This window comes from Hippocampus comes, unplaced genomic scaffold (assembly GCF_001891065.2).
Source record: "Hippocampus comes isolate QL1 unplaced genomic scaffold, H_comes_QL1_v1.1 scaffold57, whole genome shotgun sequence".
Taxonomy (NCBI): Eukaryota; Metazoa; Chordata; class Actinopteri; order Syngnathiformes; family Syngnathidae; genus Hippocampus; species Hippocampus comes.
Genome location: NW_017805039.1, coordinates 1,534,621 through 1,558,347, shown reverse-complemented (window position 1 = coordinate 1,558,347; position 23,727 = coordinate 1,534,621). Strand labels below are relative to the sequence as shown.

The 23,727-nt window shown below is 43.5% G+C and overlaps 1 protein-coding gene across 3 annotated transcripts in view; it reads right to left on the bottom strand.

Moving 5' to 3' along the window:
• cpeb4b (cytoplasmic polyadenylation element binding protein 4b) overlaps positions 1-21,782 on the bottom strand; it is a 35,880-nt gene extending 14,098 nt beyond the window's left edge. Inside the window, exons 1-5 of one of the 3 annotated variants that reach the window (XM_019864168.1) lie at positions 21,040-21,782; positions 18,980-20,210; positions 7,676-7,766; positions 3,737-3,787; positions 265-288 (exon numbers count right to left, since the gene is read on the bottom strand). In XM_019864168.1, coding sequence (XP_019719727.1) covers positions 265-288; positions 3,737-3,787; positions 7,676-7,766; positions 18,980-20,161 — 1,348 coding nt within the window. In that variant the 5' untranslated portion in view covers positions 20,162-20,210; positions 21,040-21,782. The remainder of the gene's footprint in view (positions 1-264; positions 289-3,736; positions 3,788-7,675; positions 7,767-18,979; positions 20,211-21,039) is intronic. The other 2 variants (XM_019864169.1, XM_019864170.1) reach the window with 2 other exon arrangements.
• Between the last annotated feature and the right edge of the window lie 1,945 nt (positions 21,783-23,727).

Here is a 23,727-nt window from a genome sequence, read left to right as displayed (position 1 = left end):
AATGCTAACAAGTGGCAATATTCTTGCATAACATGCGTGCGTATAAATGTGTTAAGCAGTCCAACGCAAGATTGCAAACATAAGCTTGTAAACGACACACATTTAACACTTGGGAGAATCATGCAGATGACGGATCACTGGAAATTGATATGAGCGCGGAGCCAAAAGCCAATAGAAGCAGAACAAAATGGCATCACGTCACAAAGCAACAGTGAGATGGACAGCGTGGACTTTATGCGGATAGGTCCGTGATTATGTTGTTACCTCGTCTCCTGCTATAACTCCTGGCTGCATGTGAAATCAAAGAAGAGGGTGATTATAGAGGACGGACATACATTGTATCAGTAAGCATGCCGGGTGGTTGTGTGATAGCAGAAAGGATGTTACCCACCATTTTCATTTATGCGTTAGCTACGGAACTAAAGCAGCATGATCGTTGTTTGTGTGTGCAGCTCGACGCACACAAATAAAAGGACATTTGAAATCATTTCGCCACCACCGGATATGGATACACTGACGACTTTGATTAAATAAGTGTTGTCTCTTCTCACTCAACTGCATAAACCAGCTGAGAACAGAATTACATTCTACTTGTTATTTGTGAAATATGAACATGAATGGTCAGCGTGTCTTGCTTTACAGTCGAGAGGTCCGAGATTCGAGTCTCGGTGGGTTTTACTTGTTCTCCCTGCGCTTGTGTGCGTTTTTCATTTACTGTCACATTCCAAAAACGATGCTAAATTGCCACTGGGCGTGATTATGTACGTAAAAATCTCAACCTTCATTCCATGCACTTTCCACCAGTTTTATGCTGTGATATGACAAGCATCCATTTCTACACCACTTATGTTCAGGGTAATGGGTTGCTGGAGTTTATCCCAGCTAAGTTCGGGACACAGACAGACACTCATTCATACTCACACCATCACTAAGGGAGAAGTGAAACCACGCTGACTGCACAAAAAGGCAGCAAAGTGAACCGATACCATTCGTGTCCGATACAAACACGAGATGGATCCCACTTCCAGGTGATGGGAAAAAAAAAAAGACTAATTAAAAATGTACCAATTATGACAAACATTCTGTTCATCATTCATTGAGAATTATGACAATGAATCTATGATCGCACAGTGGAACCTCCAAAGCGGAACACGTCAACTCCAATATGCTAGTTGGCTAACTGGTTACTCGGTTTGATTGTCGTTTCCACATAACTACGCTAACATATGTCAGGTATATAAAATATTTACTACGGCATGTTATAAGTAACATTCTCACATCCTTGAATGGCAAGTGTAAAAGTGAGGTTAACTCAAATAAACTTCCCCCTTTGAAGACGCCTGACAAACAGAAAGCACAATACTGTCAACTGAGAAGCATTTTTCCAGTTACATTTAGATGTCTGCCAAAAAACAAAAAAAACTAAAAATACGAAAAATGTTTCCCACTCACTTTGCTTAAAGTCGCACTAGATTTGGTGTATGATGACATTTTGAGCCATTATGTGACTTGTGAGGCTATGATCCCAAAACAATTTCGTTATCACATTTAACCTTAAAAAATAAATAGCCAATACTAAGTGCATTTTCACACACTTGACAAGAGACAAGGAACAGAGACTGGGTGAGGACGTGAGAAAAATGGGCACCAACTGTCATCTTAACAACAGTAATGGTCCAAGGCTGATAACGGCATACAGTACGGTTGTTGGACTCCTGAGCCGTTTCACTTCAACAATATGTCATTAACGACAATTACTTGTTTCCTTTTAGCCAGGAATTTTCCACCACCTTGTGGCATCTTCGGAGGTTATAGAAAGAGCGCAAAACCACGCAAATAGGTTTTTCAGGGAACAGATGATGAAAGCTTTTCGAGAACATTTTAGTTGAACTGTGGACACTATCAGTAAAAAAGTGTCGACATACTTTCTTATGCCATTGATTGAGAAACTAAATGATGGGTTGTGGGTTCCGCTGCAAGATGTTGGTTATCAAGTCGATGCTCGATACGTGACCCTTGCGTCTACAGAGCTTGAATGGCGCAACGGCGCTTATCACCCACATTTTGAAAGCACAATGGCGTCCTCCAAAGCTGCTCTGAAACGTATGAGACGCAGTACACGCCGCAGAGATTGCAGCGCCACTAGATTTGGTGTATGATGACATTTTGAGCCATTATGTGACTTGTGAGGCTATGATCCCAAAACAATTTCGTTATCACATTTAACCTTAAAAAATAAATAGCCAATACTAAGTGCATTTTCACACACTTGACAAGAGACAAGGAACAGAGACTGGGTGAGGACGTGAGAAAAATGGGCACCAACTGTCATCTTAACAACAGTAATGGTCCAAGGCTGATAACGGCATACAGTACGGTTGTTGGACTCCTGAGCCGTTTCACTTCAACAATATGTCATTAACGACAATTACTTGTTTCCTTTTAGCCAGGAATTTTCCACCACCTTGTGGCATCTTCGGAGGTTATAGAAAGAGCGCAAAACCACGCAAATAGGTTTTTCAGGGAACAGATGATGAAAGCTTTTCGAGAACATTTTAGTTGAACTGTGGACACTATCAGTAAAAAAGTGTCGACATACTTTCTTATGCCATTGATTGAGAAACTAAATGATGGGTTGTGGGTTCCGCTGCAAGATGTTGGTTATCAAGTCGATGCTCGATACGTGACCCTTGCGTCTACAGAGCTTGAATGGCGCAACGGCGCTTATCACCCACATTTTGAAAGCACAATGGCGTCCTCCAAAGCTGCTCTGAAACGTATGAGACGCAGTACACGCCGCAGAGATTGCAGCGCCGAGCCATCGAAAACTAGTCGCAACCGAGAGAGGATGAAGAGGCCAGAATACACACGAGCACTAATCTCCCAGCTCCCACAGTGAACTTTCCAACCCAGATGGACATTAACTCTGGGGGAAGGTCAAAGAGAGAGGGAGGGAGGGACGGAGGAGGGAGAAAAGAGAGAGAAAGACAGACAGAGAGAGCAAAAGAAGGAAGCAGATTGAAACGAATCAGAGTTCTATAAAAAGATGAGCGTGTGCAAGAGAGGAAAATAGATTGGAAAGATGCAGAAGCAAAAAAAAAAAAAAAGCTGGGGGGGGAATAAGAGTGAGGGGAGGGATGTGCGCAGGCCTGCCTGCCTATCTGCTGGCACCATCTGTCTCAGGGCTCCATGACAGCTCCAGACCATGTGATCCACCCACGTGAGCAGAGGATCGTGACCACACGACTGGTATTGCCGGTTTACATCCCGGCCCCGAGACCAGAATGCAAAAATGCGCGTGATGTTTAAAGTACAGCGTGGAGGTAGCTAAATATTGAACCGCTGCATGACAAATATAATGACTTGCTTGATTTTTTTACAACAACGCAAAATGAGCAAAGTGTCGCATTTCGGGTTTTTCGACACAGTTTAAGTGACGAATATCATCCTGTCAGGGGCCATGTCAGTTTTGATGTAATTCTCTGAGGGTCATACGAAATTTACAAAAATATGTAAGACAAAAATGAACCACAATGTTTCTTATGATGAGGAATTTGAGGGTTCGGTGCTTTGGCTCAGTTTATCTGAGGTGTTTTTAGAACTGCGTGGCAAGCTTTGCTGCAAAGTGAGAGCTTCTATGAGTGACGTTTGGAATCGCTCTTGAATATCGGAACCCCTCATTTCAAATGCCGACAGGCCCATGAAAGCCAAAACCTGAGTAGGTCGACATACGTACCATTGAGGGGCAGCGGGTTGTCCCCGCCAGGATGGGGGAACCCCAGACGACCTGCACAGGGAGAGACACAACGGTCACATTTAACATCATGGCCCCTATTGGCGCTGAATATGGCATAAAGGAAACAAATTAATGATGCCGACTGCAAAGCAAACTCTTGTGATGCAGGAATTTGATTTATGGCTCGCACTGCTTATTCACTGCGACAAAGCCTATCAAAACACCCGAATAACTTGAGTGCAAATACCTTCCTGTTAATATTCATTGTTTATTTAGTTTGATAATACAGCGGGTACCTTTAAACCTTTTACAGTTAATGCAAGGAAATGTACTTACAACATGGCCTGTCATTTTGGGGCAACAATTTGAGCTTAGGAACTAATCGATTTGCTTCACATCATTTCCTATTGGGAAAAGTATTAAAAAACTTAAAAGACATTAAAGACAAGCGACCCCAACTAGTTTGTGTTCCAATTTGGAGGTTCCACTGCACTTCAGCAAAGAACGCAGCACATCATTCCAGTTAAAGAGCCCAATTGGTTCTGAAGTTGTCGACTTGAATAAGGCTGTTTTCGGAGAGTTCATTCGGCGTCCACGAGCGCACTGACAGTTGCCTCCACATCAATCTCATTAGAGCTTACATCTGTGAGCCACCAGCCCATCGCTCTCCCTCTCTCGTCGACCTCCATTGCCCTGTCTAAAGCTCTCGCTCTGCGGGCGTCCTGTCAGACTCTGTCCCCGTTTGCCAGGCCCATAAACAACACAACTCAAATGCGCATGTTGTGATGCCAAACAAGCTTCAAAGTTATACAAGCCCCGCTTTTCTGCAGTGGTGGGGGGGATAATGAGATGAAAAAGCTGAAATAGTACAACCATTGTTGTACGGGCAAGCGAGTACCCTGTGATTGGTGCATTCCAACGCCTCTGTCACATGCAAGTCCGCAGGTCCCTCCCCCACAGTGTGGTTATGGCACCCGGCAGCATGGAAGGGATGCTGCGCATCAAACGAGACCTAGATTTCCCAAATCAGGACAGACCGCCCTTGGTTTAAGGGGATGCCGCCGAAACTAAGATTTTATTTTTTTTCCGGTTGAACCTCATCAAGCTGAACTACGCCAGGCTATGGCGTACTCTGCGTAGTAAAACTGCGGTCCTATACAACAACATGAAAGCACAGCTGATTGGATGTTAATCTTTCATGAGAAGTATGCTGCACTCGTGTCGACAGGGTGGGGTGCGCCCGTGGCGTGAACCCTCCACGAGTGCCGTTGAAAGACAAGCATGCACAAGCACACACAAACATGTTTGCTGTACATCTGCGTGGATGCGTAGTGGGACGGCAGAACAGAGGGATCCTTTCTGTCAGTCAAGACAATGCTGGAAGCCATTCAAAGCCACGTCGACAGTCGACATTTTGTCCCCCCCCCGGCCGTCTGCTTTGATTTCTCAAACTTTGCGCACAGTTATGGTCCGAATGTGTGCGAAAACATGACGTGTACATTTTTACATTTTGTTTGCTCATCGGGGTTTCTGGAGCAAGGGTAGAGAGAGCATGACACAGCAAACCGGAGTCACTACTTTGGAGAAAGCGTTCAGTCGCTTTATTAGACTTTGTAAGTGCTAAACTCTGTACACATGTCATAAAATATTGGACGTCACTGCGGAAAAAGCACAAAAGACTGAGCAACAGTGTGCGGGACGAGGCCGTGAGGCTGGATCTGGCGTGGTGCATCATGTGAAAGAGGCAGAGAAAGAAAAGAGGCACTGTCGTAGAGAAATGTGGGGAGGATGCCTGAAGATAACTAAGGCGGTAAAAATGAGAGTAAACAAGCTTCTGCTATATTCCTAATCGTGCAGATTTAAAACACCAAGTGGTACTTCACGGTTTGAAGCGTGGTACCTTGAAGCCGGTTGACCTTGGGATTGGGCGATTTAAAAATTGTCATGGGGAGCAATTGTTTGAAATAATCTGTTTCATAATTAAGACTAATCGCCATCCTAAAGCTTGAATCGGTTGTAGAGACAATGTTATATCAAGTTACAGTTCTCATAAATCCTTTTATTCTGTTATTTTCTCCGGTGTTCTCTCTTTTCTCAACGTTTCCTCTCAAACCTGGTTCTGTCCGACTGCATTTCCAATAAATATCCATCACAACACAAACAACCACGGAGGGAGTACAGGACATCAAACTCCCCTCTTGCACAGAAAAATGGCTCTGGCAAAAGGGCAGAGCCAGCGTTCTGCATAACCAGGCAGCTGCAAGTTTGGAAAAAAGTTTTTTTTAAAGTCATATTAGTATGAAAAAAAGCTATGCCAGGGATGTGATAGTCTAACGCTGCTGTGGTTAACTAATTAATTGTGCGCCATTCGTAACTTTGAAATGTCGTACTATCATCCACCAAGGACCCCCCTCTCTTCATTGGCTTCGTATAAATTCAACAACTCATGTAATACATATTAACACAAATAAAGCATTACCTTTTAATGACAAGTAAAATGCAAATGTAGGCTAGCATAAGCTAAACAAGCTCTTGTGATTATACTGACCATGGGCATCATGGCGGTTAGATGTCCAAATTCTGTACAGTGCTTTATGAGCTTTAAAGCGTTTGGGCCGATCTGCGGACAAATGTGCGCTCGTCTCAGATTATTAAGGTAAGATTTACTTTAACTTTGACAGCGCAACATTAGAGCACAGCTGGAGCTAGCTGAGCACAACGGGTATGAGGCCCAAATAAATAAAAGGTGTCATGTCTTGTGGAGCTCATTTCAGAATTGTTCAAGTGAAACTTGGGCTGCGCAAGACGCTGGGCTATTGTTTGGAGAACATCATCGTTGCTACTTTTGAACAGATAACATAGGTTTTTGAGGACCACGATGGAGATTTCTATCAACAAATTTGCTTGAGAAATAATGGGCATTCGATCAAGGATTGGTGATCTTGCGCAAAAAAACTTGATTGTACAGTATTTTTGAGGATAGTTTCGTGGCCTATCCAGCATGAATAAAACCTCCATGCTTCACACAAAGCCTTTCAACTGCACTACTAATGCCTTGAGAACTAAGTATCAATACCCTGAACTTGTTACATGATGCATCTGGCTCAAAGTCAATACTGGCTGTGTCAGAGACCTAGAAAATTACAGTCATTTCCAACATGAAACAAGGCGCGCTAGATGCAGGGCCACATCCAGTGACCTATTTCTGCCGTGTGGCATAACAACATTCAGTCAATAATTGTCATTGGCTGCTCTCTCCAGTCATACAATAACATAAGTCAGTTAGAATTTAATTTCGGCCAATTTTCGATGAGCTGCGCATTTCAAAGACAAGAGTATGTGGAAGCAACACTGAATCAACAAGACTCTACAACGTGAAGTGTTACAGTTTGGAGTTCAACCCCCCCCCCCCCCAAAAGGGGTGGGAAGATACGCCTCAGAAGTAAACAAAACATGCAGTTTCAACCACGATTGTGTGTGACGGCATGGAAAATAACGCATTTTTTAAAAAAAATGTCGGATTCATGTTTTTTTCTATTTCTTTGACTTTTTGTGAAACGACGGCAGAAAGATATTCGTGATGGCAAAAAGGTAATGAGGGGTGTAACCAATCATTTTAATATCACTTCCCATGCCTTTTTCAAAAATGTGACCTCATTTCAAATGGATAGAGCAGAAAATGGGCAAATATTCATTCTGATTCAGTTGTCAGAAAACTGGCAAAAAAATGTTGTCTTGCTTTCTGTCGAGAAGCTGAAATTGTTGATCAATTGCACTTCTAATGACAACCATAAAACCAGAAATGGAACAAGGAAAGTACAGTATGAGGATTACAAACAATTTACTACAATCGGCGATGATTGCGTTTGTGACAAACAATGAGTGCAATACTGGATTATAGTCAGGCCAGTTTGCATAACTGGGAGCCCCTGTGTTTACCTTTCAGGTTGTCCTGCTCAGCCCGCATGATGTCGATCAGGGAACTTTCCAGAGTGTTCATGTTGAAACTGTCAAACGACCTGGTGCGCTCCTAAACAAGGGAAGAAGGAACATCTTAAAAGAAAGCTCAACTCAAGTACGGAGGCGTCATTAACGTCATAGACACTACGAACAGGACCGACAAGTCCGGTCCTTTTGTATGTGGTTAAATGTGCTACTTCATGTATCCTGTGGTGTTGTAAAGTATTGTTTTAGGTTGGCAGTAAAAGGAGCAGAGACAGTTGTTAGGCGACAGCTTTGTAAAGTAAAACAGTTGCATACCAACCATAGTGAGAATTGTTCTTTGGGTACGCACGCTCGCACGAGATATGTGCGCACATTCAAAACATGCATGGAGAAACTCCAAGCAAGGCTTTTCCAGACTTATGCAACATTTTAGTGATCTGCCAATGAGAGACTGATTAAAATGCTGAATCCATGACCAGCAATCAAACAGGCAAACATTTGCGAAATGCATTTTCTGTCAGGTTTGGCATCATAAAAATGTGTCTTTTGCATTATTTATCATCAAGTCATGTACAGGGTAAGGTAAAATTTGATAAGACTTCACTTTTGATTCCACCTAAATGCATCAGACTGGTAAACACGTCTCTTCTTCTCCATACTCCCCAAAATTTGAATTCGTGCACTTCACCATTGACTAATTTAAACTTTAACACAAATGTGATTTTCCTGTGATGTGACTAGAAATTGCTTAGTCATGATGGTTTGACTGTTTGGTCACAACTCATAAATTAGGGGTGTTCCCTAGCACATCTTATCAGGAATGGGGTTATTTGATAATGCAACGATAGAAAAGGATGAAAAACAAGCAACAACTAGGACAGTTGCCAAAAGTGCTGATTATAAGTCATTTTAAATCAAGTCAAAAAAACCTCGCTATTTGCGAGAATTTGAAAACAGGATTGCCTGCAAATAGAGCATATTTGCGAATTGTAAAGGCCAATATCACAAGTTTCAACACTATAGGCCAAAGTGGCGACAAAACACTTTCGGATTATCTCAAACTCATTTTAAATTACGCTTGAAAATAAATGCTTTCTAGATTATTTGATTCAAAAAAAAGAAATGCACCTGAAATTCGAGGATGCTTAAAATATACGTCCCGGTTTTGCACCCTGTAAAAATACCAATTACTACTTTCCTCTCAGCCATTTTATTATGTTTCTGACTCAGTGATACACTCATTCCATCTAAAAAAAAACAAAAAGACTTATATTGCAAATGACTATCTTTAGTTAGGGATTTATTGTACCTTACGTTGGGCAGAGAGCCATTATCAGCGGATAACTCGACACGCAACATGCTGATGTTCACTGTCAAGCAAGCCTGCTATCAGAGAGTGGCCAACGCTAGCTAACCTTCTGCCAACATGGTGCCTTCGAAGAAGCAGGATGTTTGGGCGTTACAGAATGAGCAAATACATGAATACGATCAAATAGGTGTGTCCCCCAGCAAATAGATCATTTTCAATATAAAAATTGTGTTTTGTGAATCAGTGCTAGTTGCCTATCTCGACTATCAGCAGATGGTGTTATTCTACTTTTCTACTTGCAAGAAAGAAAAAAAAATCACCTGTCCTGCATTATTAATGTTTCATGATGGTTGCAATTTGACCATGGAAGAGATTTTTTTTTTCCCCAAGGGGAAAAATAGTTTTGAAATGTTTTGTGTTTGACCTTACAGATTTCACTCTAGTCAAAGTTAAAGCATGACTACAATCTCATTAGTGTCTTACCAATGATGACATTTCATAAACTTGACCAACCTGCAAGTAATCTGCAATGCCAGCACATTGTTAGCATGTTATCAATTCGTGCCGGTCACACCCCGGCTACACATCGGCGGCGCCACATTCTACACGGAACAATGCGACAGCAAAGCAAAATCACCTTGGGAAGGAAAGCTCATGGTGACCTCACTCTTATGCGAGGTCATGTGTTGGAGGGGGGTCACAAAAACAGACCTCAGCTCATGACCGAGGACATGTCAGCAGGCGGACGACTTGTTTTTGTTTTGTTTTTTAATGTTCTTTATGTTTTTGAAGTCTCCAAATTCAGTAAGCACTGTTTTTTAAGCAGCAAAAGAGAAATTGGTTAGATGGCTCGAGATGCCAGCTGGTTTAACAAAAAGGGGGCCATTTCACAGCAGTAACTAAAATGTCACTTTTTTTAAAACACGCACAGTGCGCAATCTCACAAAACAAACATCAGCAAATGCCAGATGACATCAGACAAAATCAGAAACAAGCGTCCACTATTATACAATAGACGAGGCTTAATTTGTAACGTGTAAGAATCCAAATAGAGAGGTTCAACAGAGTTTGTTTCATTTCTGAGAAAAAGTAAATGCATAAACTAGAAAGTGAGCTCTCAGTACTCAGAAAAATTAAAACATTTGCCGTACTTATGACTTGACTTCTGCGTTATCGTAGGTTAGTGATGGATTACGGTGCATTCTGACTTTAGGAACATCACTAGAGTGAACTGAGGACTCCCTGCACTCTTTCATCAATTGTATAACACAGTATATAAAACACTGCCCCAACAGTCCCTTTCCAATGTTCGTGTGTTCCACTTCAGTTTCATTGGGTACATTAATCCTTCGTGTTAAAAAGGAGTATTGTATCTGAGCAAAATATTGTACGCCCGTGAAGGATTTTCCCAGGTTCGAGATTGTTTTGACCTCGACGTCTCCATGTAAATTGCCGGGAAGTTGTCCATTTCACCTCTTATTATTGTGTTCCTAATCACGTCCTCGACAACAGAAGAGGGAAAGGAAGACCGAAGCAGAGAAGGCAGTGGCAGATGAAAGAAGGAGATGATGGAGAGATGGAAAGGGTACAAGGCAAAGCAAAGGTCTTTTCTCTCTGCCTGCCTTTCCAGGAGGGCAGGAAGGGGAAGCGGGCCGAGTGTTTGATGCTTGTGAATATGGCTGCGGCAAGCCAAACTATTTCAAAGCCCTGCTGCGACATGAAATACCCAAACTGTCAGAAACGACCTATAAGCGATTGTTAGTTCAATGTTGGGATTGTTGTGCATGTGTGCACTCGGTGGAGCAATAAGAGTAAGAGTAACACAACCCTTTCATTGCTTGGGGATTACCGAGGGATTATGCTGACATGACTTCATTGTATGCGACGATGTGAACAAAATACAGCGCTAACGCCAAGTACTTTGTCAGGCATTGGCGTGTGTTTTAAGATTGTGTTAGCCATTTGACAAGGCTCTGGCCTGCCTGTTTGGAGCTCGGATGTTCTCTCCGTGCTTGTGTGGATTTTCTCCAGGTGCTCCAGCTTCCTCCCGCATTCCAAAAACTTGCCTCTTTGATCCAATTAAAACCAATTTGTTCATCGGTGAATGTAAAGGACTGTTTGCCGAAACGTGCCTTGGGATTGGCTGGAAACCAGTACAGCATGTGCCCCACCTCTCGCCTAAAGTCATTTGGAACAGGCTCCGACTGATCCCCCCCACCACACCGACCCTAATGAGGATAAGCACCATAGAAAATGGATGAGTGAATGGGAAATCACTTTTGTAAATCAATTAAATGTTGACCAATGTCATGGAATGGACTGTGGGTGACCTTCGATGTACCACAAGACCCCTCCTTCCACATAGTCACTGCATTGTCTTCTTTTTTTCCTAAATTCGAACACATGAAGAAGACAGGGGCCGTGGCTTAATTAGGGCCTATGCAGCCATAGACACGCGCGCACGGTTTTCGGAGTATCTGTCAAGGGTGTGCGAAGGGCGCAACAAAGCCGTATGATCGCAACAGTGTGTGCTGTGTGCAGCCCAGCTCAGGCCCCTCATTAGTTTAAAAACATTTCTCTCAGTTAGCACCAACGTGACAAAGAGCAGGGGTAATGACTGAAACCTCGGGCTTCTGCAGCTTAATGGCTCAGTCAGAATTAGTGCGTGTAGAGACGTGCACGAGAATTTGCATGCACATGTTATGTTCAAAGGATGAAAAGCTGTCTCTAATGAATATCCTTTTTTTTTTATACACACACTACCCACTTCTCCTGGATGCAGTTTCAATCAGGAAATTTGGCAGTGAGATGGTGGTCTAATTGAAAAACAACATCATGTGCTTGAGAAAATATAACATTCAATTCATTCAAGCGGTAACAGGAGGTGTACCACATGCCTAAAAAGTCAGACAATTTGGACTTGAAAAGTGAAGTGCAGGTCTCAAAAACCTGAAAGGTCAAACCAGCATTATGCTCTCGGCATGGGAGATGACTGCTGATGTTTGCCGGTAGCGCCGGCTGACAACTGGTAATAAACAAATGAGCTGCGTGAGACATTTTCAAAGAAAAATACGCCTCAATAGTTGCACAAAAATAGCAATGTCACCACGCTCCAGGCGCAGGCAAGGGCTGTGAGTTGCTAGCACTCACCACTATTTGCAAGCTAGCTGCCGACTGCCTAGCTGTGTCAAGTAAGGGACAGTAAGTGCCGAACAGAAGATGGGAATCATTTATGATATTTCAAAATGATAGGGCTAATTTATATAATAATTGTCAGTCATGTTTCAGGCAAAAGAGCCAGCTGCTAATGTGAGTTACCAACGTTAGGAACGAGTTGGCTAGCCACTGACTGACAGGCTGCGACACACACCCAACATATTAATGTTCTCCACATTTGACATGAAACTGTTTTTAAACGGCGAGACAATGTTTATGTAGGGCGGGACGGTGGTTGACAAGTTAGCATGTCCGCCTCATGGTGCACAAGTGCAGGGTTCGATTCCGGCTCCGGCCTTACTGTGTGGCATTTTCAAGTTCTACCCCTGCCTGCGTGTGTTTTCTGCGGGTACTCCGGTTTCCTCTTCACATCCCAAAAACATGCATGACAGGTAAACGGAGCACTCTAAATTGTCCCAAGGTGTGAGGGTGAACGGTTGTTCGTTTATGTGTGCCCTGAGATTGGCTGGCAACCGGTTCAGGGTGTACCCCGCCTATACTGCACCAAGAGGCTCCAGCACGCCCGCAACCCTTGTGAGGAGAAGTGGATTAGAAAATGTATGGATGCACGTTTATGTAAGTGCCATCATGCTCCAGGCACGGGAGTCGCATGCTAATATTAGCTACCAGCACTTTGAGCTTGCTTGCTGCGACATTTAACGAACTTTTAAACCCATAACATGAAACCCAAGAGTGTTTAGAGCTTTGTATTGGTAAGATCTTTGAAGAACAGGCAAGGGAGTCACCTGCTGATATGAGCCGCGAGTGCTATGAGCTTGCTTGATAGTTGATGACTGGCTCGCTGAGACGCGACATTTGTTAAGATTGCATAAAGATTGCTTTCTTTTTCATTTTATTATCATGGCTGTGGCTACTTTACTTTTACACTCGTATGATTGTTCATGAATGCTTAAAATATTACTTAAAACTTTGACTGTATAAATTGTTAGTTATTTGTAAGGTTTTAAATGAACAACGGGTAAAGCCTCAATGTTTATCACTTTTACACTATTTTGAATTCAGACTAAAGGAAAGTTTTTTTTTTGTTCTTTTTGTGCATTCGGCCAAGAGTGGGGGGTGGGGGTGTCTTTTTTAAGGAATATGCACACCACATTTCCATCAAGATAATGGCAAAGCTTCTCCTTATATGGATGCAGTCTACAGCCTGACAGAGCCTTGGCACAACCATGTGATTTTAAAAACAAAGCACCAGAGGAACTTTTCATATTGAAAATTATTTTTTTAAGCATTTTTTTGCAATCAATCTAATATGGCCTTTTGAGGACTATAAAAAAATGAAATGGCTCCTCATGGGCATTAAAGATTCCCTGACCCCTGATCTAACAAAACTGTTAAGTCTGTCTAATTTGGTCTTTTCTAATTGCTCAACAACCTCTTATATTGATTGGAAGTCCCTTCTCACAATTGGGAGTTCAGCAGGGGATGAATGAGGGCTTGAGATGCACAATAGCCAATGTCAACTCTTTACAAACAGCGCGCTTTATAACCAACAGTTGTCCAGGTGGTTCTCTTAAAACAACATCCTGTCTTGGCTTACGGCAAATACACAACACCTGACACAGGAACACGTCTCTGATCTCGAGAATTAAATGAGGGAGGGGCTGAGAGAAAAGAAACACATTCCATTTGTCAAAAACTAAAATCACATTTTGAACGGGGGAGAAGCTCTGCACCGGCTAAATTGTGCATTAGCTGTTAGCAGGAGTGCTGCTGGCTGGCCATCAGCCCAGCTCGAATTCTAAAGCCGCTCTAATACAGCAGCTTCCCCGCTTACTGCAGCCTGCGCGAGAGTGCTGGAACATGGCGTGCCCTGCGTAGCTCTTCCTGTTACTTTGGGATGAACAGCCACGAAGCAGCATATGGACTCGCCACACAAAAACAAAACTGAATCCAAAAACAAACCCATATGAAATCTTTGTACAAAATGGTGGATGTGCCGTGTCGGTGCATAAACTGAAGCATCTCAAGAGAGTGGAAAAGCAGTGTGGCGACACTTCCTCTTATTGTCTAGCTGATACAGACATACAGAGGATATAACTTTTTTTGTGCTGGCAGCCGAAGACTAGCGGGCTGCATTTCTTCAGATGAAACTGGAGCCTTCATCACGGTGAAAAAATGATGAAAAGATCTAAAAGTGAGTGTTGGTGCAACACTTTTAGGCTTTTCAGCTTGACCCTGACTCGAAGCATACATCCAAATTATCATCAACAACAAAAAAAGGGCTGCACTCGAAGATTGAGGTTTTGGAATGGCCCCGCCAGAGCCTGGACTTGAAATCCATGGACCACCTGAGGGGAGATTTACAGAGGCATGTGTGTAGTGGATGTTCTAGTAATCTGAACGCTTTGGGACATTTCTGCCAAAAAGAATGAGGCAAATATTGCCACAATGCTCAGACTCCTATTTAAAAAGGTACTGCAACAAAGGGTTTTTTTCTTGGATTGGTTGTAAAGGTTAGAGGCCATATAATAGGTGGAAAAGGTTTTGAAATGATTTTTCTTTGTCTCAAGTTGTTACATGACAAAAAACCTGGCATTTGAACAGGTCGTGTAGACTTAATTTTCACTGTACACAGACAAAGGTAAAAGCGGTTAGCAAACCGGCGACTGCCTTGTGCAACTTGATGTCATCAGTCATGTGAACGCTGCCTCATCTCTGCAACGCAACATTTAAAGAAACAAAACAAACTGGCTTGTTAGGTGCTGAAACCTCAGCAATTCAAGACAGTGGATGATCTAAAGTCGCACCCCTCAAAAGTGGTACAAATTAAGTTGACCACTTGTGTTGAAGGAGTTTTAAGTGGAGGAGTTAAGCTAGACATTTTTGTTTTTTTCCGATTCCACCCTAAAAGGGTACCCGTAAAGGCTGAGGGGAAGTTGTGAAAATAACCATACAAGTGGAAATGGTATTTCGTACAGGACAACGCAAAGTATCTGGCTCCCCAGTTCAATTAAAAATCTAATTAAACAATCAAATACTCACCCAGGTAGGTATCTGAAAGCATAATGGTTAAGCATGGACACAAAAATGCCTTGCCGACAAACATATGTGTTACATTTCTGTCAGGCGTCCTTAAATGGCGAGCAGTTTGATGTTGTTCTCTCGCAATTTTGGTTCAGTTTATTTCATGTGATAGTTAGGAATTTGAAAATCGTTAAAACCCTACCTTAACGATGACTATAATGTCATGTTGGTGACCGTTGGAGCCAGGAAGTAATTGACTCATGGCCGACCTTCCACATTGTGTCTTGATAACAACCACATCGCTTTGAATGTCTGCTGTCTGAATGCTAACAGAGTTCAACACTTCAAAAATTGACTAATGAATAGGATCTGTTGTGGTGTTGTAATGGTTTAAGCACTGCAGATTTTGAAGACAACAAAACTTGTAGACAGACAATATGACACTAATCACACGTAGAGATTCTTTCTCCTCTGTGAAAATCGACCAATAGTACTGTAGCATATTGAGTCACTTGGTTGTGACTCTTATGACTGGATTATACTGTCCCAATCATTATATATCACACCACAGCAAATTCATTCATTAATTCGTTTATGAGGGGAACACAAAACCCACAGCATTAACGCCCAGAATAATGCATATGCATTTTTCAATCCGCCTTGGTAAAATGGTTTCGCCTTCAGACACAACCTCAGCATTGTGTGTTCTTCATAAGTGGGTTATATACAGTACTTGTATAATTTCTGGTTCTTTTGCAAACGCGCACAAGCAGAGGAAGGTCATTGTTTGCCCAGCCTCCCTCCATGTGTCCTTGCTGTGCGACGAAGCCAGGAGGACAATGCTACTACTTAGCTTGATCTGATTCAACCGCAGGAAGATGGGCATACTGCGGCTCTGAGCCCGCAACTCGAGCTGCTGGGGACTGATGCAGATTGTTGGTGGCGTCAAGATGGATGCCGTGCCAGAGCCAAAACGCGTCCCTCAAATCTTTTTAGTTTAAAGAAAAACTTTTTAATTGACACAAATTTGGGTGTGAAAAAAAAACAAAACAAGACGGGCCACGGGCATGTTGAGACATGTCAGAACAATGTCCTTACTGTTTGGCCTAAGGTACACTGTGAGTCATTACTCCTCATTGCTGGAGTGTGTAACAAATATAGCAGAATCTCAAAGGTTGAATATAATCTGTTTCCAAATTAAGATTTCCCCTTTTTAAAAACATGTTTTTCATACAGTCGTTTATCATAATTAAGATATTACGCTTGTATTATTGTGGGATGGACTTAAATGTGATGTATAGTGTCTGGTTACATCACCGCCATAGGAATGAAAGGAGACCCCGCCCGTACATACATTTTCCCTTACTACTGATGTCGACTTGCTGTCATTTTTAGTTATTTTGTTCCAAAGGTGTGAGGAAGTCACTTGACAACCTATTTAAAAAATAGCATTTACTACTTTCCCGTTAGCCATTTTATTACGTAGAAGACTAAATGATGCATAGATATGCTCATTCTCATTTTTTAAATAGTTGTGAACTTAGTGTGCCTTAGGTTTAGCAGCTAGCCATTAGCATATGATCAGCTGTCAACTTTCACCACGACCAATAGATAGCCACACCTTTCTCTGTATCATCTTTAGAGTTTTACCACGGTGCCTCTCGATCCCTGACTGGAATTTTTCATCACACTGCAGTGTTCGCTGAAAAGCCGGTGAGCTATCAGCTGGTGGCCAATGCTAGCTCCTCCCGTGTTAGCATGGCACATGAAAGGAGGACGTTTGGGCAGAACCTCAGTATGTACGAATCGACACGATTTTTCAGCGAAAAGTTGTTTGGAATATTTGACAGAAAATTTGTGAGGCGAGTTCACTCATGAATCGGCCGGGGGTTACTGTACTACATAATTAGTATAATTACATTTAAATACAATTTGAGTTGCGCCAGATGGTGGTCTTTAAGACCAATTAGTGTAGGCTGCTGGCAGCTAAGTCAACAAGGGAAGTGACTGCACACATTAGAACATCTTATAATGATATTGATTTGAATCCATCCAAATACGGAGCTGACAAGTTTATTTGCATGCATGGAGGAAAGGAACACACAAATGCAAAAAGGGCAGTGGCTGCGTACAGTACTTAGAGAGGTCATGAGGTCAAACTGAGGTGATGGCAAACGTCATACCCCCCTCATTGTGATGACCTGGGCAATCAATCTCCAGCTGGATCAATACAACAAATTTATCTTAATGCTCCCTTCACCCCTTTCCCGACAAAACCGTCAGGCCTTTTTCTCAATGTGGTAACACAATTATTGGTACACTCGGATCCCAGCTATTACAAATCACATCGAAAGCGTCATGAGGCCATTTTGTCGCTAGCGTAACAGCAGACACATCCTGGGCCATTAATAAACAAAGAATCAAAGAAAATCGCTCGGCTCCATTTCAGGGAGTAAGATATTGAGACCTCGTGATGCGGCGCAAAGCAGAGTTCACCAACACACAGTGACACCATTTTCTTAAATGCAAATCATCAACTGCTGTTTTTTTTTTGTTTTATGTTTTTGTTTTACTTTTTAAAACCTCATCTTATTTTACAAATGTCTCTCCATCCTTGATACTAGAGCCCTGCCCCACTCAATCCCCCCTTGCTTCGCATATGTGGCACACTGCAATGTTGCGGTGACACAAGCATATTAGTCATCATCACAAACATGCAGCAAACCAAGCACATTGGCAAAAAAAAAAATATATATATATATATATATAGATTTAGAAGCTCACGCGACAAGAGGAGAGTCTTGGAAATCCGTACCCACCTGCCAGCCCCCCACGACTAAAAATAGCAATGATATCACATTGACAGTAATGAATGAACGGGAAAGGGTGGGCTGCAGTTTAATTATGTTTTGCAAAGACATTGGATGTGAATGTGAATTGAAAGGCATGAACGTATTCATGGGAATGTATTTGTAGGGTAGAAGTTCACATAACTGACCCTAAGCCGGCTAGGATTAGCCTCCAGCCCGTGACGCCACCCAGAAAAGCGGATGAATGGAACGTACAGTAGGTTTAGGGGGGTCTCGTTCATGGAATTCCAATTCGACAGAAGCCGCATTTTTGCATGATTCGGAACCAGCCATTAACATACATTAGTCAATAATACAGTCAATACTTGTATGAAAAACTAATGATGGCAAAAACAGTTAATGGCAGAAACTACCGGTAAATGCGTCTCCTTGAGCTGTGTGATAGCATATTGTTCTGCAACTGCACAAAGTACTTCACTGCGTGACCTTCCTATATTCAAATTGTAACGAATACAGTAAATGCTTCTATGGAAAACCTTCTCAGCCATGAAAATAGTAAATAGTGGTAACGGAGCGTGCTTTCTTGTGCCACCCAATGAAATATTCCTACGCCGCCAAGAAAACTATTGCATTGCCCACCATTCGTAATGTCACCAATTCTCACAATGACAGCAAATATTTGTGTCGAAAACATTCTAGGCCATGAATATAAAACAATCCAATGATTAACTACTACATACGGCAGAAACTGAGTGTGCTTCCTTGTGCCGTGCGACGATGTATTCCGTAAAGTAGCTCATTGCCCACCATTTGTAACCTCAAAATGTCACAATTACAGCAAATGTTTGTATGGAAAACTTAGGCAGTGAATATAAAAACAATCTAATAAAAAATAGTAAGTGCAGCAGGACTGAGCCCTCCTGTGCGGCTACATTTGTAACGAAAAAAATGTGTCGGGCCGATGACCCCCTTACATACCTGGAAAGGGAAGATGTTATCACTGCGACCGACGCCGTCATCCATCCAGGACTTGGGGTTGAAGCCAGCGGGACTGTTGCGAGGGTACTTCTGGGACGCCACGTGGTTGTTCAGGAAGGTCTTCTTCAGTGGCGAGATGGAGTTGATCGGAGTCATGCCACCATTGAGACCTCGGCGATAATCTCGGCCCTGAGATCCTCCCCAGCCACCGCCGCCACTTCCGTAGCCGCCTCCTGGACTCCAGGAGGTGGAGGAGCCCGGGGAGGGAGAGGGGCTCTGGTAGCTGGCCGGGCCCCAGGGGGACGGGGGCTTGCTCAGGCTGTTGGACAAATGTGGCAACTGGTTGAAGGGCGGATTCCTGTGTGGAAAGGGTGGAGGAGGATGCGGGGAGGCGGGCGAGCGCCGGTGCTGCTGGTGTTGGTTGTGGGGGTGCTGGAAGTGGGGGTGCGGCGGGGGAGCCGGGTGGTGCTGCGAAAGGGCAGCGGCCGGTCCTATCTGAGGGGAAAAGTTGCTGCCGAAGCCCGGGCTGACATGATGGGAGAAGTTCTGGAACAGCAGTGTGCCGTTGTTGGCGGATGCCGGGTTAAAGAAGCTGACGTCCTCGTTGATGATGGTCGACGGCGCCGGCGGAATGGCTGCCGACCAATTGTTGAAGCCGGTGAGCGACGACGAGGTGGTACTGGATTGGACCGGGCCGCCCAGACCGGATGTCTCCTGGTAATCGAAGCCTGTCAAAACCGGAGACTCAAGGCGGATCTGCTTCTCTTTCCCGGTGCTTCCTTCAGGCGATCCGCTGTCCGTCTTGCTGTCCTCCGACCGGCCTTTTTCCAGTTCTGAAATAATCCCACCCCCACCACCTCCACCCTCCTGGTGACTCCCAGGGGACAGCTGCTTTTCTTGCGTTTCTTGCATTTCTTGTTGCTGCTGCGCTTTGGGCTTCTCTGGCCCGCCCAGGATTTCGTCTTGCACACTGCTGTGGGTGGCCGAGGCAGGGAAGAGCCAGGGGGAGCCCGTCGTGGTGCCATTCCCCGCGGCTGTGGTGCTGTTTATGAATGCAGCGGGGCTCTGCGACACATTTTGGTGGTGGTGTGAGGGCTGCAGATGCGGGTGGATTCGGACCGGGAACGCAGATTTGTTACCAGTGTTGTTTTGAACCAGGACTCCGAACCCGTAATCCCCCATTTGTTTGCTCCCCCCTCACACACAAATAATATCCCGTGATCGTTTGGTCCTGTTGAGAGAACACACAGGATGGTGTGTCACACAGTAAACAATCACGACACATAAACAGATTTAGGGACTCGCATATAAAGGGCATAGATGATCTTTTCCTCTCCAGCGTCTGCTTTATCCATTCAGTGAATTCCTAGATGTATGATCATCAATTCTTTCCCCAGTGACACCATTCTCGAGCAGTGGACAATCTAGCGTCAGTCAAAGCTGTGGGCAAAGCACACGGTTCACGATGGACATGTCCACCGGTCTAATTATAACCGCGTGACGTTACCCAACTTGTCCACGGACAGCTGAGTCGCCGGCAGCACCCCCTCAAATGAGTGTAAGCCATACGTGCTGTTATATGACGAGGGCCGGGGAGACAATCGCTATTCCGGAGACGTTCTGCCTTGACGCAAAAAGCGACTGACACGCCATGAATTTGTGCGAGGCGTGGGGCCCAAAAAAGAAGAGAACACATAAACAGCGTGACGTGACGTTTTAATGACTATTCGACGTGGGAAGGGGGATATGTTCCACAAAACACACACACACATTAAAAAAAAAAACTCGCACGACCTTGTTTGACAGCTGTCAAGAGTCTGTGCTCTTTCATCGGCGAGGAGCAATACGCGACCGTTCCACGAAATAGCACCATAAAGACGCGTCTTGTGCGCTCTTTTTTGTCACGATTAAGACGAGACAAAAAAAGCCAGTGAGGCAAAGGTAACCGGTAAAAACTAGTTAGCCAAGTAGCTAATATCGGTTACTAGCCATAGCCAGCTAGCCTTGATCTGTTAGCACGAGCCGCTAGCTGGCTAATATAAAACGTCTTTTTTCTTCACCTTGTGATCACCAACTCCGACCTCGGCGACGTCTTTGTCGGGAACCTTCCGTCGGGATGACAGCAGGCTGGTGTCCTTGAAAGGATGTCTTAAGGCCGGCGGAGGCGATTTAATAGCTTGAGTCGTACAGTGCAGTCGGTCAGCTTTTTTTTCTCTCTCTCTCTCCTCCCTTCTCTTGACGTGTCCTGCCTGCTCAATGACACCGCTTTGCCTCGAATGTGGACCGTGTCATCCGAAGGGGATTCGCTCAGCCTTGGCAACGCGTCAAATTCTCTCCGTTACGTTGTGTTGCAAGCCTTATTCGGTCGGTTTCATTTTAAGCTTGGTTTCACTATTTTTATCCAGCCTGAGTCCTTGTGGATGTGAGTGAGTGAGCTTTGGCTTGCCCCCTTCTCCTGAAGCCGACCGTGGCCGAATGACAGTGAGAGATCAACCGAAGCACACTTCCGCTTCTAGTCCCGCCTCTTTGACAGAGACCGCGCCCACAAGAGCCACACCTCGACGTTTGATTGGCCGCGTAGCCGGCACTCGTGTCCTGACTCCGCCCACTAATTCCCTAAACCACACACAGGAACAATACAGCCATCATGCTCCAGAGGAGGACACAAATGATCAGATGGAAATCTTTTTTTTTTTTTTTCCAACATGACCTGTTTTCTACTAATAGATGTATATTGGCACTAGACATTTATGTTGAAATATACTGTGGTGCTTTGGAATAAGTTGAATTGAATACAAATCACCCGTATCTTGACAAATCACCGTTCCCCTTTGAAATGAATGGAATGTCATGAATCCATTCCAGCTTTACAACAAAAGGTAATGACAATTAAATACAAATAGAAAGACTTAAGCGTTTTTTTTTAAATTTCCTTTGATTGTGCTGCTCATTCTGAGTTTCTCCATTGTATGTTAGTATCAGGCGACTGACTCCTCGTTTTCAAAAAACTTGGAAATTTGCTGATTCATGGCTCATATTCATGTCTCAAGGTGTCACTGTACTTTATTGTAAATGCATGTTTTACTGCCAATGCATCTGGTCATTCAGTGGTCATTCAGTTTGTGTTTTTATATGCCATACAGCTGAAACTGAAAGTTCAGAACACAATTTCTGAGATTAATTTTGAATTTTGGAAAAAAAATCACTATTGGAAAAAAAATGGAAATAGGATAATCTGTTCACATTATGGAGTGTTTTTCCACAATTTATAGCAATTTCCCAACATCCTTTTATCTAACCCTTCTCCCCCACCTTGGGTGTCATTCCCCACTGTGGTCATTATCACCTGGAGGTCATCACCAAGCTTGGACTCTTGTCAATCTCGGCGACCCTCGGCCACAAATGGCTATCTAATAAATCAAGTCACCTCGGGTCCAGTTGGGAGAGGGTGATAAATTAGGCGAAGCGTCGTGTACTGCATTGATAAATGTGTACAGAAAGGAGGAGCGCGTATTGGCAGGGTCAGTCAGTGACCAGATTAAAGTAATTAGATTAAAAAAGAAAACAGACTGAACATGCCTGATTGTGACACCGTTCAACCATGAATTACCACACATTGAAAGTGGCTCATTTGGCTCCACGTGTCTCAGACTCAAGCGCAATGAAAAAGCAAAAGGATGGAGGAATGAATTAAGGCCGCAACGTAACGAACAAGTCATAACATCATGAGAAAAAGATGGCATATTATTGGAACAAAGGCAAAATATCACAAGCTCATTGTCAAAATATGATGAGAATTAAGTCAGAATGATGCAAATGAAACGTCGCCATGACTAAATGTTGAACCATTAAAAAAAAAAAGAAAAGATGAATCATTAAACTCAAGTTGAAAGTCATAATTTGAGGAGATTCATTTCTTAATGGATTTAATGGTGAACATATCAGAATGTCCGAAAGTTTCCAGAGAGAATCGGGCTCTAATAAACATAGACTCAGATAAAGGTTTTGACAAAAAGATTTTTTTACAGAAAAAAAAGGAGAATAACTTTTCTCAAAAGGACAAGAGGACCCCAAAACACATATGGTACAAACCGTGAATAAAAGTAAGAACCAAAATCACCACTTAATGCATCGATACAAAAACCTGGCAAGAAAACTCCGAAGCAAAATCATGCAAGGTCGAGAAAATTTCCCTGGGGACAATGGCTTGAGCAAGGCCAATTACCCGATGCAGAGTGGTCGGAATAACAGTCCTTTCGCAGTGGCATAATCATGACGCGAAAAAGGTGCGACGCTGAGGGGGGAACGCCCACCGCTCCAGCTGGAACTCAAGACACATACAAACAAAACGTGACAGAACATTCGGCAGGGTGTTCCTCTCATCGTCACGACAGGATGTGGATTTCTAGGACAGCAGAACTGGTCTTACTGGTCTTTGTCAGGAAACAACACCCATCCCCTCCTTTCACTCAAACCAAACCCACTGACACACATTGCCCATACGGCGCTGGTGAGAGGGAGCTATCAAAGCATTTGTGTGCATGGCAGACATCGCAAGGTGTTCTCTTCTTGACCGCAGCTCCTCGTTCGCTCTGCCATATCCAAGATCGGACAGGTGCTATGAATAAAACATTGAATCCATTAAAAAATTAATCACCTCTACCTTAGGCATAATTATGGCACGATTGTTCCCGGTGTGCGAGATGACGAGGGTTCTTCCTAATGTGCACGTGTTTTGTATAAGTACC